The following is an 18,199-nucleotide window of genomic DNA, read 5'->3' as shown; positions in this document are numbered from 1 at the left end:
TGTGAACTTAAGCCCGATGTGTCAGAGCTGCAGGATCCATGAACCACATGATGGTGGTTTTCCTCCTCGGGCCACAGTTCATCCATAAGTTTTATCAGTTTGCACTTTGATATGGGGTTATGAACACATTTTTACAACAATATTCCGCTCCACATGTGATTTTGTGGTCCTCCTGAGATGGACATACCTCTTCCCATTCATCAGTCAAATTCAAATGATTCTCTCCTTCCTATTTATTTGTAATATAATATGTAGAATGGCTGCCTGAATCAATAGATGTATATCATTTTAAAGCTCAGATTTCTAAGCTTTAACAAACACATAACCCATCATAGGATTATGGTGGTTGTTGCTTTGTTCAGCCCTTTCCATGTTGCAAGCACAGCTTTTACCTAGGAATTCCTAACTTCTCCAAATAAAGTTCAAACAAACCGTGATGGTTCCTCCCCCAAAGCGTGATGTTTCCTCCCCCAAAGCGTGATGGTTCCTCCCCCAAAGCGTGATGGTTCCTCCCCCAAAGCGTGATGGTTCCTCCCCCAAAGCGTGATGGTTCCTCCCCCAAAGCGTGATGGTTCCTCCCCCAAAGCGTGATGGTTCCTCCCCCAAAGCGTGATGGTTCCTCCCCCAAAGCGTGATGGTTCCTCCCCCAAAGCGTGATGGTTCCTCCCCCAAAGCGTGATGGTTCCTCCCCCAAAGCGTGATGTTTCCTCCCCCAAAGCGTGATGTTTCCTCCCCTGTGCTTCACAGTAGTGATGGTGTTCTTGGTCTCCTCTGACCACATGACTTTCTCCCATGATCTTTTGGATCATCCTGATGGTCATTGGTAAACTTCAGATGGATCTGGACATGTGCTGACTTAAGCAGGAGAACCTTCTGTGCGATGCATGATTTTAAACCATGAGGCGTAGTGTGTTACCATAGTAACCTGGGACTGGGGTCCCAGCTCTCTTCAGGTCATTGACCAGCTCCTCCTGTAGATCTGGGTGATTCTTCACCTTTCTTCTTATTGTTCTTCTTAAGACCCCACGAGGTGAGATCTTTCATGGAGCCTCAGTCTGAGGGAGATTGACAGTCCTCTTCAGCCTCTTCATTTTCTTACAATTCCTCCAACAGTTGATCTTTTTTCAGTCCTTACTCAAGTCGAGACAATTTTATTTGTAGAGTACTTTTCATGTACACAGACAACTCAAAGTGCTTTACCTAGAAACTCATACATTTTACACATTTGCAGTAACTACCAAGAGTATTAAATCAATAAATACAAACTACCAACGTTCCCTCTAAGGTCTCACAGAAAATCTGCACTGCACACAAAATGAAAATCCAACCTGAATTGAAATTAAACTAAATATTCAGTGAGTGACAGGCATGGGTAGACTGGTGGGCCGATGGGTAAATGGGCCAGCGTGGGCTGAGCTGTAGAAGCGAGCAGCGCCGCCGACCCCCGTCAGACCCTGCCTTATCTGGGGGCGGGTCCTGATCTGTCCAGGTTTGTAGAGGATGTTTTCCTCACAGAGCATCATCACAGAAGTTGTTTTTCTTGTTGTTAGCTCCACATTTTAGCACAGCTCTAACATCCACAAAACCGCCTCCTTTCTTTCTCCCACGTGTTTCCTAAAGCCACACGTCTTTTTTGCACCGCGCGTCGTTACTCCTCAGAACTTCTTCCTTGGCAGTAAACACAGCAGAGCCACGCGGGGGAGGGGCGGCCACCCGCGGCATTGTGGGACATGTAGGTTTAGCAATTATAAACGGTTACGAATGTAACTAGGGTTCTATGATTCAATTTGAAAATTAATAAATATAAATTAGAAAAGTTTGGCTACTCCCCCGTGCTCAAGCCACTCCCCCGTGCTCATGCCACTCCCCCGTGCTCATGCCACTCCCCCGTGCTCAAGCCACTCCCCCGTGCTCATGCCACTCCCCCGTGCTCATGCCACTCCCCCGTGCTCATGCCACTCCCCCGTGCTCATGCCACTCCCCCGTGCTCATGCCACTCCCCCGTGCACATGCCACTCCCCCGTGATCATGCCACTCCCCCGTGATCATGCCACTCCCCCGTGATCATGCCACTCCCCCGTGATCATGCCACTCCCCCGTGATCATGCCACTCAAGATTTCCGTCTTCTTCTCAGTCAGCTCCAACTGTCTTTCTCCGTCTTCATTTTGTCGCGTCACTGAGGGAACTATATTATGATAGATCCATGCGCTTAGACACGCTGAAACGTGGGACGAGCCGCACACGGCTGCAGGTGAGCGGTAGGTGCGTTTTATGATTGATACGTGGCAGGACTAATCGGCCGTCCACACCACAAGGAAATAAGACTCAGATTTGGGTCAAAAAAATCGTCCATTCAACGTTTAGATAGTATAGATTAAACTAAGAAGCTAATGTGTTTGCACGAGGCACTGACTTCTCAGACTGCTGCAGCGCTGCATCAACAATATAATATACTGTATATAATATACTGTTAGGGCTCATAACTCAAGGGGACAATGGGAGAAATGTTTCATTCTTATCCAGTTAACATATTCTTAGTCAGGCTTAGTCCTCTTAAATAGGCCTCAATCCGTCTGTATTAAACACCTGGCATTAACGGGCTACATTACATTTTAATATTAATGAGCATTTTACTCTCTTGACTCTTACATCTTCTGCTTGTGCTGTTTACTCAAGTAGAGATGGGCCCAACAGGATATTTCTGCTGATACGATCACATCGTTTGTATTTTTTTTTTCTTATAATAATAATATATTATTATATTCATTCATTAATTTGATTCATTTATACAGGGAAAACCCAATGAGAATCTGTTTAAAACGACACAAAAGAATGATACTGACATAACATGGTAAAATATAGTGGAAAGCATAATCCCCCTTTAAATGAAGACGATGGAGTGATGATGATTTGAAACGATCTTGATTCATTCAAATGCAAAGAGTGATCCAGACGTGACGTTCATTTGGACTTGTCTGTTTTTGTGTTTGCAGCTGGTGCGCTTCATGTTCAGACAAATGTTTGAACTGCTGCAGAGGAGCCAGTGGGACCCCAGGTATGAGGCCCGCACCACACCACCGAGTGTGAGGCCCGCACCACACCACCGAGTGTGAGGCCCGCACCACACCACCGAGTGTGAGGCCCGCACCACACCACCGAGTGTGAGGCCCGCACCACACCACCGAGTGTGAGGCCCGCACCACACCACCGAGTGTGAGGCCCGCACCACACCACCGAGTGTGAGGCCCGCACCACACCACCGAGTGTGAGGCCCGCACCACACCACCGAGTGTGAGGCCCGCACCACACCACCGAGTGTGAGGCCCGCACCACACCACCGAGTGTGAGGCCCGCACCACACCACCGAGTGTGAGGCCCGCACCACACCACCGAGTGTGAGGCCCGCACCACACCACCGAGTGTGAGGCCCGCACCACACCACCGAGTGTGAGGCCCGCACCACACCACCGAGTGTGAGGCCCGCACCACACCACCGAGTGTGAGGCCCGCACCACACCACCGAGTGTGAGGCCCGCACCACACCACCGAGTGTGAGGCCCGCACCACACCACCGAGTGTGAGGCCCGCACCACACCACCGAGTGTGAGGCCCGCACCACACCACCGAGTGTGAGGCCCGCACCACACCACCGAGTGTGAGGCCCGCACCACACCACCGAGTGTGAGGCCCGCACCACACCACCGAGTGTGAGTGTGATTATAGAGACTCTGGCACCAGCAGGAGGCCGGTCCATGTTTAGTCCTGACTCTGGCACCAGCAGGAGGTCGGTCCATGTTTTGTCCTGACTCTGGCACCAGCAGGAGGCCGGTCCATGTTTAGTCCTGACTCTGGCACCAGCAGGAGGCCGGTCCATGTTTAGTCCTGACTCTGGCACCAGCAGGAGGCCGGTCCATGTTTAGTCCTGACTCTGGCACCAGCAGGAGGCCGGTCCATGTTTAGTCCTGACTCTGGCACCAGCAGGAGGCCGGTCCATGTTTAGTCCTGACTCTGGCACCAGCAGGAGGCCGGTCCATGTTTTGTCCTGACTCTGGCACCAGCAGCAGGCCGGTCCATGTTTAGTCCTGACTCTGGCACCAGCAGGAGGCCGGTCCATGTTTAGTCCTGACTCTGGCACCAGCAGGAGGCCGGTCCATGTTTAGTCCTGACTCTGGCACCAGCAGGAGGCCGGTCCATGTTTAGTCCTGACTCTGGCACCAGCAGGAGGCCGGTCCATGTTTAATCCTGACTGTGGGCACCAGCAGGAGGCCGGTCCATGTTTAATCCTGACTCTAGCACCAGCAGGAGGCCGCTCCATGTTTAGTCCTGACTCTGGCACCAGCAGGAGGCCGGTCCATGTTTAGTCCTGACTCTGGCACCAGCAGGAGGCCGGTCCATGTTTAGTCCTGACTCTGGCACCAGCAGGAGGCCGGTCCATGTTTAGTCCTGACTCTGGCACCAGCAGGAGGCCGGTCCATGTTTAGTCCTGACTCTGGCACCAGCAGGAGGCCGGTCCATGTTTAATCCTGACTGTGGGCACCAGCAGGAGGCCGGTCCATGTTTAATCCTGACTCTAGCACCAGCAGGAGGCCGGTCCATGTTTAGTCCTGACTCTGGCACCAGCAGGAGGCCGGTCCATGTTTAGTCCTGACTCTGGCACCAGCAGGAGGCCGGTCCATGTTTAGTCCTGACTCTGGCACCAGCAGGAGGCCGGTCCATGTTTAGTCCTGACTCTGGCACCAGCAGGAGGCCGGTCCATGTTTTGTCCTGACTCTGGCACCAGCAGCAGGCCGGTCTATGTTTAGTCCTGACTCTGGCACCAGCAGGAGGCCGGTCCATGTTTAGTCCTGACTCTGGCACCAGCAGGAGGCCGGTCCATGTTTAGTCCTGACTCTGGCACCAGCAGGAGGCCGGTCCATGTTTTGTCCTGACTCTGGCACCAGCAGGAGGCCGCTCCATGTTTAGTCCTGACTCTGGCACCAGCAGGAGGCCGGTCCATGTTTAGTCCTGACTCTGGCACCAGCAGGAGGCCGGTCCATGTTTAGTCCTGACTCTGGCACCAGCAGGAGGCCGGTCCATGTTTAGTCCTGACTCTGGCACCAGCAGGAGGCCGGTCCATGTTTAGTCCTGACTCTGGCACCAGCAGGAGGCCGGTCCATGTTTAGTCCTGACTCTGGCACCAGCAGGAGGCCGGTCCATGTTTAGTCCTGACTCTGGCACCAGCAGGAGGCCGGTCCATGTTTAGTCCTGACTCTGGCACCAGCAGGAGGCCGGTCCATGTTTAGTCCTGACTCTGGCACCAGCAGGAGGCCGGTCCATGTTTAGTCCTGACTCTGGCACCAGCAGGAGGCCGGTCCATGTTTAGTCCTGACTCTGGCACCAGCAGGAGGCCGGTCCATGTTTAGTCCTGACTCTGGCACCAGCAGGAGGCCGGTCCATGTTTAGTCCTGACTCTGGCACCAGCAGGAGGCCGGTCCATGTTTAGTCCTGACTCTGGCACCAGCAGGAGGCCGGTCCATGTTTAGTCCTGACTCTGGCACCAGCAGGAGGCCGGTCCATGTTTAGTCCTGACTCTGGCACCAGCAGGAGGCCGGTCCATGTTTAGTCCTGACTCTGGCACCAGCAGGAGGCCGGTCCATGTTTAGTCCTGACTCTGGCACCAGCAGGAGGCCGGTCCATGTTTAGTCCTGACTCTGGCACCAGCAGGAGGCCGGTCCATGTTTAGTCCTGACTCTGGCACCAGCAGGAGGCCGGTCCATGTTTAGTCCTGACTCTGGCACCAGCAGGAGGCCGGTCCATGTTTAGTCCTGACTCTGGCACCAGCAGGAGGCCGGTCCATGTTTAGTCCTGACTCTGGCACCAGCAGGAGGCCGGTCCATGTTTAGTCCTGACTCTGGCACCAGCAGGAGGCCGGTCCATGTTTAGTCCTGACTCTGGCACCAGCAGGAGGCCGGTCCATGTTTAGTCCTGACTCTGGCACCAGCAGGAGGCCGGTCCATGTTTAGTCCTGACTCTGGCACCAGCAGGAGGCCGGTCCATGTTTAGTCCTGACTCTGGCACCAGCAGGAGGCCGGTCCATGTTTAGTCCTGACTCTGGCACCAGCAGGAGGCCGGTCCATGTTTAGTCCTGACTCTGGCACCAGCAGGAGGCCGCTCCATGTTTAGTCCTGACTCTGGCACCAGCAGGAGGCCGCTCCATGTTTAGTCCTGACTCTGGCACCAGCAGGAGGCCGCTCCATGTTTAGTCCTGACTCTGGCACCAGCAGGAGGCCGCTCCATGTTTAGTCCTGACTCTGGCACCAGCAGGAGGCCGCTCCATGTTTAGTCCTGACTCTGGCACCAGCAGGAGGCCGGTCCATGTTTAGTCCTGACTCTGGCACCAGCAGGAGGCCGGTCCATGTTTAGTCCTGACTCTGGCACCAGCAGGAGGCCGCTCCATGTTTAGTCCTGACTCTGGCACCAGCAGGAGGCCGCTCCATGTTTAGTCCTGACTCTGGCACCAGCAGGAGGCCGGTCCATGTTTAGTCCTGACTCTGGCACCAGCAGGAGGCCGGTCCATGTTTAGTCCTGACTCTGGCACCAGCAGGAGCCCGGTCCATGTTTAGTCCTGACTCTGGCACCAGCAGGAGGCCGGTCCATGTTTAGTCCTGACTCTGGCACCAGCAGGAGGCCGGTCCATGTTTAGTCCTGACTCTGGCACCAGCAGGAGGCCGGTCCATGTTTAGTCCTGACTCTGGCACCAGCAGGAGGCCGGTCCATGTTTAGTCCTGACTCTGGCACCAGCAGGAGCCCGGTCCATGTTTAGTCCTGACTCTGGCACCAGCAGGAGGCCGGTCCATGTTTAGTCCTGACTCTGGCACCAGCAGGAGGCCGGTCCATGTTTAGTCCTGACTCTGGCACCAGCAGGAGGCCGGTCCATGTTTAGTCCTGACTCTGGCACCAGCAGGAGGCCGGTCCATGTTTAGTCCTGACTCTGGCACCAGCAGGAGGCCGGTCCATGTTTAGTCCTGACTCTGGCACCAGCAGGAGGCCGGTCCATGTTTAGTCCTGACTCTGGCACCAGCAGGAGCCCGGTCCATGTTTAGTCCTGACTCTGGCACCAGCAGGAGGCCGGTCCATGTTTAGTCCTGACTCTGGCACCAGCAGGAGGCCGGTCCATGTTTAGTCCTGACTCTGGCACCAGCAGGAGGCCGGTCCATGTTTAGTCCTGACTCTGGCACCAGCAGGAGGCCGGTCCATGTTTAGTCCTGACTCTGGCACCAGCAGGAGGCCGGTCCATGTTTAGTCCTGACTCTGGCACCAGCAGGAGGCCGGTCCATGTTTAGTCCTGACTCTGGCACCAGCAGGAGGCCGGTCCATGTTTAGTCCTGACTCTGGCACCAGCAGGAGGCCGGTCCATGTTTAGTCCTGACTCTGGCACCAGCAGGAGGCCGGTCCATGTTTAGTCCTGACTCTGGCACCAGCAGGAGGCCGGTCCATGTTTAGTCCTGACTCTGGCACCAGCAGGAGGCCGTTAGTCTAATCTACTGGAGACAAACACATGGATAAGTCTCTCCAAGTCTGGTTTAGACACTATATTTTTTATGTTGTTAGATGGTAAAAAGCTGCTATTTGACGAGGCTGTTAATTATTGCCCCGCTGTTTCTAACTTTATTAGTAGATGTTCCAGAGCGGGAGAGACATTGCTCTGAATAACCTGTTCCTTGTCCAGTTGCGTAGGCCTGTTCCTGGAGCTGGTGTCCTGTGAGCTGCTGCAGGCTGGAGCGCCCTCTGTAGGCCTGCAGCTGCATGTGCTGGACCTGTACCTGAGGGAGCTGGCTGTGGTCGGAGCACCGGAGGTGGGTCTACAGTTGAGATCAGGGCGTGTCAGACAAACATACAGTACATCTGTAAAGTATTCACAGCTTTTTCCACATTTTGTTATGTTACAGCCTTATTCCAAAATGTATACAATTCATTAAAATTCAGGTTATTGAACATGATTTGGAAAAGCACATCAGGACACTCAAGACGATCACTGTCAATAAATGGATTCATGATGATCTTGCTAAGTTTTGTGCACGTGACTGGCGAGAGTCTGATGAGAACAAAGGTGTTGTCATCGCTCTGAAGTGAAAAGTCTGCCATGAGTTCTGTAGAGACAGAATCCCTCCGTTTTTTTAAGTTATAACTGTGCAAGGGAGTAATCTAGGGAGTACTCTACTCAAGGGAGTAGTTGCAGTAGTTGCTGTAGTTGCAGTAGTTGCTGTAGTTGCAGTAGTTGCAGTAGTTGCTGTAGTTGCTGTAGTTGCTGTAGTTGCAGTAGTTGCAGTAGTTGCAGTAGTTGCTGTAGTTGCAGTAGTTGCTGTAGTTGCAGTAGTTGCTGTAGTTGCAGTAGTTGCTGTAGTTGCTGTAGTTGCAGTAGTTGCAGTAGTTGCAGTAGTTGCAGTAGTTGCTGTAGTTGCTGTAGTTGCTGTAGTTGCAGTAGTTGCTGTAGTTGCTGTAGTTGCTGTAGTTGCTGTAGTTGCAGTAGTTGCAGTAGTTGCTGTAGTTGCAGTAGTTGCAGTAGTTGCAGTAGTTGCTGTAGTTGCTGTAGTTGCTGTAGTTGCTGTAGTTGCTGTAGTTGCTGTAGTTGCAGTAGTTGCAGTAGTTGCAGTAGTTGCTGTAGTTGCAGTAGTTGCTGTAGTTGCTGTAGTTGCTGTAGTTGCAGTAGTTGCAGTAGTTGCTGTAGTTGCAGTAGTTGCAGTAGTTGCTGTAGTTGCTGTAGTTGCAGTAGTTGCAGTAGTTGCTGTAGTTGCTGTAGTTGCTGTAGTTGCTGTAGTTGCAGTAGTTGCAGTAGTTGCTGTAGTTGCTGTAGTTGCTGTAGTTGCAGTAGTTGCAGTAGTTGCAGTAGTTGCAGTAGCTGCAGTAGTTGCTGTAGTTGCTGTAGTTGCAGTAGTTGCAGTAGTTGCAGTAGTTGCTGTAGTTGCAGTAGTTGCAGTAGTTGCTGTAGTTGCAGTAGTTGCTGTAGTTGCAGTAGTTGCAGTAGTTGCAGTAGTTGCTGTAGTTGCTGTAGTTGCTGTAGTTGCAGTAGTTGCTGTAGTTGCTGTAGTTGCAGTAGTTGCAGTAGTTGCAGTAGTTGCTGTAGCTGCAGTAGTTGCAGTAGTTGCTGTAGTTGCAGTAGTTGCAGTAGTTGCAGTAGTTGCTGTAGTTGCAGTAGTTGCTGTAGTTGCTGTAGTTGCAGTAGTTGCAGTAGTTGCAGTAGTTGCAGTAGTTGCTGTAGTTGCTGTAGTTGCTGTAGTTGCAGTAGTTGCTGTAGTTGCTGTAGTTGCTGTAGTTGCTGTAGTTGCAGTAGTTGCAGTAGTTGCTGTAGTTGCAGTAGTTGCAGTAGTTGCAGTAGTTGCAGTAGTTGCTGTAGTTGCTGTAGTTGCTGTAGTTGCTGTAGTTGCTGTAGTTGCTGTAGTTGCAGTAGTTGCAGTAGTTGCAGTAGTTGCTGTAGTTGCAGTAGTTGCTGTAGTTGCTGTAGTTGCTGTAGTTGCAGTAGTTGCAGTAGTTGCTGTAGTTGCTGTAGTTGCAGTAGTTGCAGTAGTTGCTGTAGTTGCTGTAGTTGCAGTAGTTGCAGTAGTTGCTGTAGTTGCTGTAGTTGCTGTAGTTGCTGTAGTTGCAGTAGTTGCAGTAGTTGCTGTAGTTGCTGTAGTTGCTGTAGTTGCAGTAGTTGCAGTAGTTGCAGTAGTTGCAGTAGCTGCAGTAGTTGCTGTAGTTGCTGTAGTTGCAGTAGTTGCAGTAGTTGCAGTAGTTGCTGTAGTTGCAGTAGTTGCAGTAGTTGCTGTAGTTGCAGTAGTTGCTGTAGTTGCTGTAGTTGCAGTAGTTGCAGTAGTTGCTGTAGTTGCTGTAGTTGCTGTAGTTGCAGTAGTTGCAGTAGTTGCAGTAGTTGCTGTAGCTGCAGTAGTTGCAGTAGTTGCTGTAGTTGCAGTAGTTGCAGTAGTTGCAGTAGTTGCAGTAGTTGCTGTAGTTGCTGTAGTTGCAGTAGTTGCAGTAGTTGCTGTAGTTGCAGTAGTTGCAGTAGTTGCAGTAGTTGCAGTAGTTGCTGTAGTTGCTGTAGTTGCTGTAGTTGCAGTAGTTGCAGTAGTTGCTGTAGTTGCTGTAGTTGCAGTAGTTGCAGTAGTTGCAGTAGTTGCAGTAGTTGCAGTAGTTGCAGTAGTTGCAGTAGTTGCAGTAGTTGCTGTAGTTGCTGTAGTTGCTGTAGTTGCAGTAGTTGCAGTAGTTGCAGTAGTTGCTGTAGCTGCAGTAGCTGCAGTAGTTGCAGTAGTTGCAGTAGTTGCAGTAGTTGCAGTAGTTGCTGTAGTTGCTGTAGTTGCTGTAGTTGCTGTAGTTGCTGTAGTTGCTGTAGTTGCAGTAGTTGCAGTAGTTGCAGTAGTTGCAGTAGTTGCAGTAGTTGCAGTAGTTGCTGTAGTTGCTGTAGTTGCAGTAGTTGCAGTAGTTGCAGTAGTTGCAGTAGTTGCTGTAGTTGCTGTAGTTGCAGTAGTTGCAGTAGTTGCAGTAGTTGCTGTAGTTGCAGTAGTTGCTGTAGTTGCTGTAGTTGCTGTAGTTGCAGTAGTTGCTGTAGTTGCTGTAGTTGCAGTAGTTGCTGTAGTTGCAGTAGTTGCTGTAGTTGCAGTAGTTGGAGCGTGCTTGCCTCCAGACTGGGGTGAAGGTTCATCCTCCACAAGACGATGACCTAAGCACCCAGTCCCTGGCACTATATCTAATAAACTCTTTTCCATGACATGCTAAATGGAATATAACCAAAGTTTCAGACAAATCGGACAATGTTGTCATTTCATGGAGTAGATGGGTCGTACAATTATCCATTCACAATATTCGGGCCACAATCGCGGTGCTCAGTAGGTCAGTGCGTGTGGCCATGACACGCCATTGAAGAAACAAAGGGTTTTCCATGGCGTGCCATGCGGAAAACGCAAGGAATCTTTTTTTTTTTTTAATTGTCTGATTATTGGATTTCAATATCAATATCTAAAACCTGCATTACTCTAATTTTAGCTTTGGCCTTGTGTGCTCCATCAATTTGAATATTCTACTTAAAAGTTCCTGTGTCTCTCGGTCCATAGGCTTGACTCCAGGGCGGCTCTGCAGAGCCTTTATTTGAGCAGGAGTGTTATGAGGCAGACGTTTACATTTATCTGGTTCACTCGGGCACTTTTAGTGCAGTTTTGCAAATGTTTAGTGTGTCAGACTGCCATTGGTTCATAGGCAGGTGTGGAAGGTCCTAGAGCCAAACTGTACAATATGGGGTCTGACTGACTCTTAGGATCAAGGGAACATCTTGGAAATTACTAATACTTTAACAATTTAAAGGGCCCATATCATGCTAAATCGCTTTTAGAGACTCTTGGGACCACCAGAAGGCTCTACCTCCTACTGTGCTTTTAGAGACTCTTGGGACCAGAAGGCTCTACCTCCTACTGTGCTTTTAGAGACTCTTGGGACCACCAGAAGGCTCTACCTCCTACTGTGCTTTTAGAGACTCTTGGGACCAGAAGGCTCTACCTCCTACTGTGCTTTTAGAGACTCTTGGCACCACCAGAAGCATTTAGAGAGTGAAGAGCTCTGTTTGGATGATATGGTTCTAGAGCATCTTTGAGGTGGGAGGGGCCATGTCATTTATGGCTTTGTAAGTCAGGAGGAGGAGTTTAAATGTGATTCTAAACTGGACAGGAGCCAGTGAAGAGACTCCAGCACTGGCGTAATGTGCTCTCTTCTTTTAGTTCCTGTTAGTAATCTTGCTGCTGCATTTTGAACCAGTTGAAAGCTTTTTATGGAGCTTTTAGGACACGCTGCGAGCAGGAGTTACAGTAGTTTAACCTTCAGCATCACTTTTAGGCCGGAGTCTTCAGATTTTGGCTTTATTGCGCAAATGGAAATGAGAGCTCCTGGTCAAATAAGACTGAGGTTTCTTACAGTAGAACTGGAGGACCAGCACAATGACCTCCAGCACAATGACCTCCAGCACAATGACCTGTTTTTTCAGGGTTAAGAAGCAGGTAGTTTAGTGTCATCCAGGTTTTTATCTCCTTCACACAAGTACTAAGTCTGTCTCCATGATCGCTCTGATCAGGTTCATTGATAAATACAGCTGAGTGTCATCTGCAGAGCAGTGAAAGTTAATGCCATGTGACCTGATCATGTGACCTAATGGCAGCATATAAATGGGAAACAGAACTGGACCCAGTACTGATCCCTGAGGCACACCGTAAGTTACTTTAGAACAGGGGGAGGAGCTCTGGTTTACATGAACAAACTGGTACATATCAGATGAATAGGATTTTAACCAGTTGAGGGCGGGGCCTCTGAGGGCGGGGCCTCTGACAAATACATCACATTCTAACCTCTGCAGTAGAACGTTGTGGTCGATGGTGTCAAAGGCTGAGGTCAGAACCAGGATTGAGACCAGTCCATCTGTGGTGGGCTCTGGACCCTGCTGTGGTGGGCTCTGAACCCTGCTGTGGTGGGCCCTGAAACCTACTGTGGTGGGCTCTGAACCCTGCTGTGGTGGGGCCCTGAACCCTGCTGTGGTGGGGCCCTGAACCCTGCTGTGGTGGGGCCCTGAACCCTGCTGTGGTGGGGCCCTGATCCCTGCTGTGGTGGGGCCCTGAACCCTGCTGTGGTGGGGCCCTGAACCCTGCTGTGGTGGGCTCCGGACCCTGCTGTGGTGGGCTCCGAACCCTGCTGTGGTGGGCTCCGAACCCTGACTGGAAAAATTCACTTAAGTGATTGTCCTGTAGGTGGCGACAAAGCTGTTTAACTACAACCTTTTCAAGGATTTTTAGAGACAAAGGGTTTATCATGTTCTAGCGCTTTGTTCATGTGAGTGCAGTTCTTGGTTGTACCAGGAGGAGGCGCTTTGGCCTATTGACCTTCTGTTTTAACGGAGCTGCAGCATCAAGAGCAGACTTCAGAGAATTCATGGTCAAGTGGTCAGATCGGTCACTTCCCCTGGACTAAAGCTGTTCTCAGGATCACATGACATGATCACATGAACACACATGATCACATGACGTGATCACATGACGCGATCACATGACGCGATCACATGACGCGATCACATGACGCGATCACATGACGCGATCACATGACGCGATCACATGACGCGATCACATGACGCGATCACATGACGCGATCACATGACGCGATCACATGACGCGATCACATGACGCGATCACATGACGCGATCACATGACGCGATCACATGACGCGATCACATGACGCGATCACATGACGCGATCACATGACGCGATCACATGACGCGATCACATGACGCGATCACATGACGCGATCACATGACGCGATCACATGACGCGATCACATGACATGATCACATGACATGATCACATGACATGTCACTGAATATTGGCTCTATTATTTCTTTGAATTTTGAGATAGATTTTTCAGATATTGTCCTTTTCGTTATAACTTTTTTCTGTGGCTGATGATCTTTAAGAATAAACTGAAAGGTAATTATGAAATGATCTGACAATATAGAGTTTTGAGGGAGGACAATGAGGTCACTAATCTCTGTTCCATACATTAGGACAAGATCCAGAGTGTTCTTGTGAGTGTGAGTCACTTTATTTACATTCTGAGTGAAACCGATGCTGTCTAACAAGGCGCTGAAGGCGTTACTGAGAGAGTCATCACTCACGTTCACATGGATATTAAAGTCTCCAGCTATGACTATTTTATCACAGGCTAACACTAAGTTTGATATAAACTCTGTTAAAAACTCTGAATAGGGACCAGGAGGTAGATAACTATGAACCAAACTCCTTTTTGGTTTCTCATATTGGACACGTGATTGACACATGAGGCTTTAAATGAGTGAAATGCATTGTTAGTTTTAGGATTTGTGGGTCGCTTGAGTGTGAGATCACTACCACGCCCACCTCTGTGCTCCTGGAGGTCTGACAGTTAACATGGGTGGGGTTTACATGGGTGGGTGGGGTTTACATGGGTGGGTGGGGTTTACATGGGTGGGTGGGGTTTACATGGGTGGGTGGGGTTTACATGGGTGGGTGGGGTTAACATGGGTGGGTGGGGTTAACATGGGTGGGTGGGGTTAACATGGGTGGGTGGGGTTTACATGGGTGGGTGGGGTTAACATGGGTGGGTGGGGTTAACATGGGTGGGTGGGGTTAACATGGGTGGGTGGGGTTAACATGGGTGGGTGGGGTTAACATGGGTGGGTGGGGTGGACTCATTTAGTCTGACATAATCATCTTGTTGAAGCCAAGTTTCAGTTCGAGCTGAAGATCTATGTTATAATCACTAATTAATTCTTTAACTAAAAGTGATTTAGAGGAAATTGATCTAATGTTTAGCCGTCCACATTTTTTATGTTCATTCATTTGTTTGTGTCATTTGGTCTGAGCCTGAAAGTTTTTCTGAGGTTTGACTTTATGTCATTGTTCACACAAGGGACACACAGTCTCTGTCTGCCTCTGAACACTTCACATGTGACAGAGCGGGCAGGAGCTCAGCGACAGAGGAGCTCATGGTCACTTTAGGCCACTAAGACTATCGGTCAAATTCTGAACTAATAGGGATGAACCCTCTGAAGCGGGAGTCCTTTTTTGCCCTCAGGCATCTGTCTGCACTTGTGTCCTTAATAAACATGATGTGAAATGAATTCAATAATAGATTCAATGGCCTATATTTGACAGAAAAGTGATATTTTATCTGATATTTAATTTTGGGGATTTTTTTTTTTCACACCAATGATCGAGGGCCGGCCTCCGCTACAGGCCTGGATTCAAATATGGCCCTCGGAGGAAAATAATTGCCCAGCCCTGATCTAGATAAGCAGCTGTTGAATGCTGAAAGAGGCTGTACAGTTCAGCATTTATCCGTTGGGCAGAGGACCAGAAAATATTAGTGTCTGACATCGGCTTCACCAATTCACACTCTGCACCTAAATGTTCCGAAAAAATTTGAAAGATGTCTTCCGCATTTGAGACACGTGACCGGCGGTGGTTGGACCGGTCCGGCGATATGATGGATATCTACATATCTATATATATAATGATATATATATATATATATATCTATATATATAATGATATATATATATATATATATATCTATATATATAATGATATATATATATATATATATATATATATATATATATATATATATATATATCTATATATCTATATATATATATATATATATATATATATATATATATATATATATATATATATATATATATATATATATATATATATATATATATATATATATATATATATATATATATATATATATATATATATATATATATATATATATATATATATGATAGATGTATATGTATGATATTGGTGTGTTTTTGTCATCCCTAACAGTGATTGGTGTGAATGTCACGTTTTTCTCTTGCAGCTCACTGCTGAGCAGAACCTCATTTTCATCCAACCATTCATGAAAACAGCTGCAAAAACCAAAGAGTAAGTTGAAACACGAGTGTTCTTTCTCTCTTGGTTTTGGGGTTAGGGGGATATTTCCCGATGCTTATGGCTGACACTCTCCGTCTCCTCCCTCTGCAGCCGCGCCCTGTTCAGGGCCATCTGCAGCAGCATCTTCAGCACCATCATTGACCAGGCACCTTTCGCCATCCAGGAGCTTCTGGAGGAGCTGGAGCAGGACTCAGGAGCCTCAGAGGACCAGGAGGATCAGGATGAGCCAGAGGCAAAGTTGAAGATCGGAGCAGAAGCAAAGAAGGCTGAAGCCAGAGGACAGATGAACGGTCAGAACCACCACCATACTGACCACATGTCACGCATCACCCACTTCTGCCTTAAGCCTTTCCACTGGTCTGTAGCACGTCTCACTACCACACACAGCCTTCTCTCTGGAGCTTTTGAAACTGAAGTGTCCCACATAAACAGTGAGTTAGTTTTTTTAGAACTCAGATATATATATATATTTTTTTTATAAATAATTAGTTCCCGTCGGTAGGTTTTATTTGGCAGATACTACAGGGTGAAGTGGGCATAAGACTGTGGAAGGACACGCAGCAAACTGTAGAGGACTGGATTCAAACTCGAGACGCTGCCTGCCCCACACATCAGGCAAATGTGCTCTCCACACCACCACCAGAGCCATACATTTGAATAAGAAGCACAAAAGGAGAAAAAGACAGTGCTGACTCCTCGTCAGTATCAGTTTTCCTGCCCCAGGTTTGGCTTTTGACCTGTCCTTAAAAATGACCCGAGGCAGAAGTCTCCTCTTCCTCCAGCACCAGCAGTGATGACATCCTGCCACTAGGGCGGGGTATTACTTTGTACCTCACGATAGAGTACGTATCCCCATACAAGGAACTTGATACGATGCGCGTCCCGATTCATGATATCCATTAAAACCGATGTTGGAAGTTTACTCAAATGATGTTTTTATTAAGTGGAATAACGACATGCATTAGAATGTCATGTTAACACGTCCTCATGCTCAGAACTGTCCCATGATGAAGTCACATGTACAGCTCCTCACACTCAGCAGGAGGTTCAGATCTTGGACATTTCTAATTACTTTATGTTTAAGCATATACGCATCTCTGAATCGATACACCAAGCTGCGAAATAGACGGGGGCCCGGGGCCCTCAAGCAGTTGAATCTCCGGCGGGCCCTCGGTTTGAAATAGGAGGGGGCCCGCGGTGCCCCTCCTTGAAAAAAATCAAGATTTAACTAGTAATTTGGCCATATTCGGGGCATTTTCATCGCTTAAGTTTTGCTTTGACAGACATGCCACTTCGCAGTATTCTTGCTTGTCATTCTGTGAAAGCGGGCATCTGATTGGCCGCTGCGTTCGTGTTGCGTTCACGTGTCCTCGGAAATGTCTAATTTTCGGGGCAATGTATATATGTAGGGATGCAGACCTAAACCCACGTTCAGGTTCAAGTCCGGATTCGAATCCAGAGGTTCAGGTTCAGGTCTGGACCTAATGAGTCCGGACCTGAACTCAGGCCATTTTTGAATAATGTTATAACAGCGTAACACAAGCTACTTCGCTAAATTAAGTTGAACACTTGAACAAGGACGACTATCAAACACAAGGCTTAATTGTGGTGAAATAAACTCAATTTATCTGGTTTATTCACTGTTTATTAACAGAAGTTACAACTTACACATCACAAGCTGCTAACTGCGAGCTACGAGCTAACACACATTCATGTGTTTTACTAGAGGAACAACTCCTGAACAAGAGCATGTTGAGTATTGGTATTGGAGCAGCTGCTTCAGCTGACACTATGTTTGTAAGTGTGTTACTGGTTTGACTGGGCTGTTCCCACACCTGACGTTTAATGCTTCAGATACATTTACACTCTTTAATTTTGCAGATCCATTGGCATCAAAGTCATGTAAAAACCTTCAAAAACAGTCAACTAGAACCACTATAAATCAATCAACTTAGCAGTATCAAAAATAGATTAAAGCCGCAAGCCGCCGGCCTTCCGACTCTCTGCATTTTCCAGAGATGGCGCTAACGCAATTGTCTAAGAACTAAGACAGTGACACATTGGACATGTACAATGCTGTGCTTAACCAGTGCAAATGAACACAAATGTGGGTCAAATGTGCAGCTTCAGCGCACAGAGACCGTGACACTTGGAATAAAAATATGGATAACTTTTGATGCTCCGCTTGTGTAGATTATTTTCCCCAAATATGAACTTGATTGAGCTATTGCCCACAGAGGAGTTCATTAAAGTGTGAAGCATAAATGTGAACATTTCAAGGATTTGGCGTTTTTCCCATTTGTGACATATATTTACGGCTCTACCGCACAGAGACCCTAGTACTTAAAATCAAAATATGGATAAGTTTTGATGCCCCGCTTGTGTAGATGATTCTCCCCAAATATGAACTTGATCGGACAATCGCCCTAGGAGGAGTTCGTTAAAGTGTGAAGTGTAAAAATGTGGTGATTTGAACAATTTCGCGATTTTCCCATAAGGATATCATGGGATGTTTCTGTCATCGTTACGGTTACGCCGTACAAAATATGACTTTGGCTCTCATACTTTTATGATCAGGATGGCAAATTAGAATTTTGTGCAAAATATAATGTCATTTGGAAAAACTCTATTGTTTATAGGCCACTCTGAAGGCCAAATAGTCAGAATTCAGGGCAAAGTTTGAGTTTTTGAGCATGTTCAGGGGGTCAAATTAGAGTTCAAAAAGCAGAAT

The 18,199-nt window shown here is 48.3% G+C and overlaps 1 protein-coding gene across 2 annotated transcripts in view; it reads left to right on the top strand.

Annotated features, from left to right (window-relative positions):
• Nucleotides 1-18,199, top strand: part of LOC140359296 (uncharacterized) — a 52,215-nt gene that overhangs the window by 8,936 nt on the left and 25,080 nt on the right. For both annotated transcript variants that reach the window (XM_072444158.1, XM_072444157.1), the window contains exons 5-8: nucleotides 2,995-3,056; nucleotides 7,710-7,836; nucleotides 15,395-15,459; nucleotides 15,559-15,758. In XM_072444158.1, the coding sequence (XP_072300259.1) occupies nucleotides 2,995-3,056; nucleotides 7,710-7,836; nucleotides 15,395-15,459; nucleotides 15,559-15,758 (454 nt within the window). The remainder of the gene's footprint in view (nucleotides 1-2,994; nucleotides 3,057-7,709; nucleotides 7,837-15,394; nucleotides 15,460-15,558; nucleotides 15,759-18,199) is intronic.

This window comes from Eucyclogobius newberryi, unplaced genomic scaffold (assembly GCF_026437365.1).
Source record: "Eucyclogobius newberryi isolate DKJ021-1_F unplaced genomic scaffold, fEucNew1.0.hap1 SCAF_14, whole genome shotgun sequence".
In the NCBI taxonomy this organism is placed as follows: Eukaryota; Metazoa; Chordata; class Actinopteri; order Gobiiformes; family Gobiidae; genus Eucyclogobius; species Eucyclogobius newberryi.
Note: the sequence above shows the minus strand (reverse complement) of the source record. Positions and strands in the feature narration are given on the sequence as shown.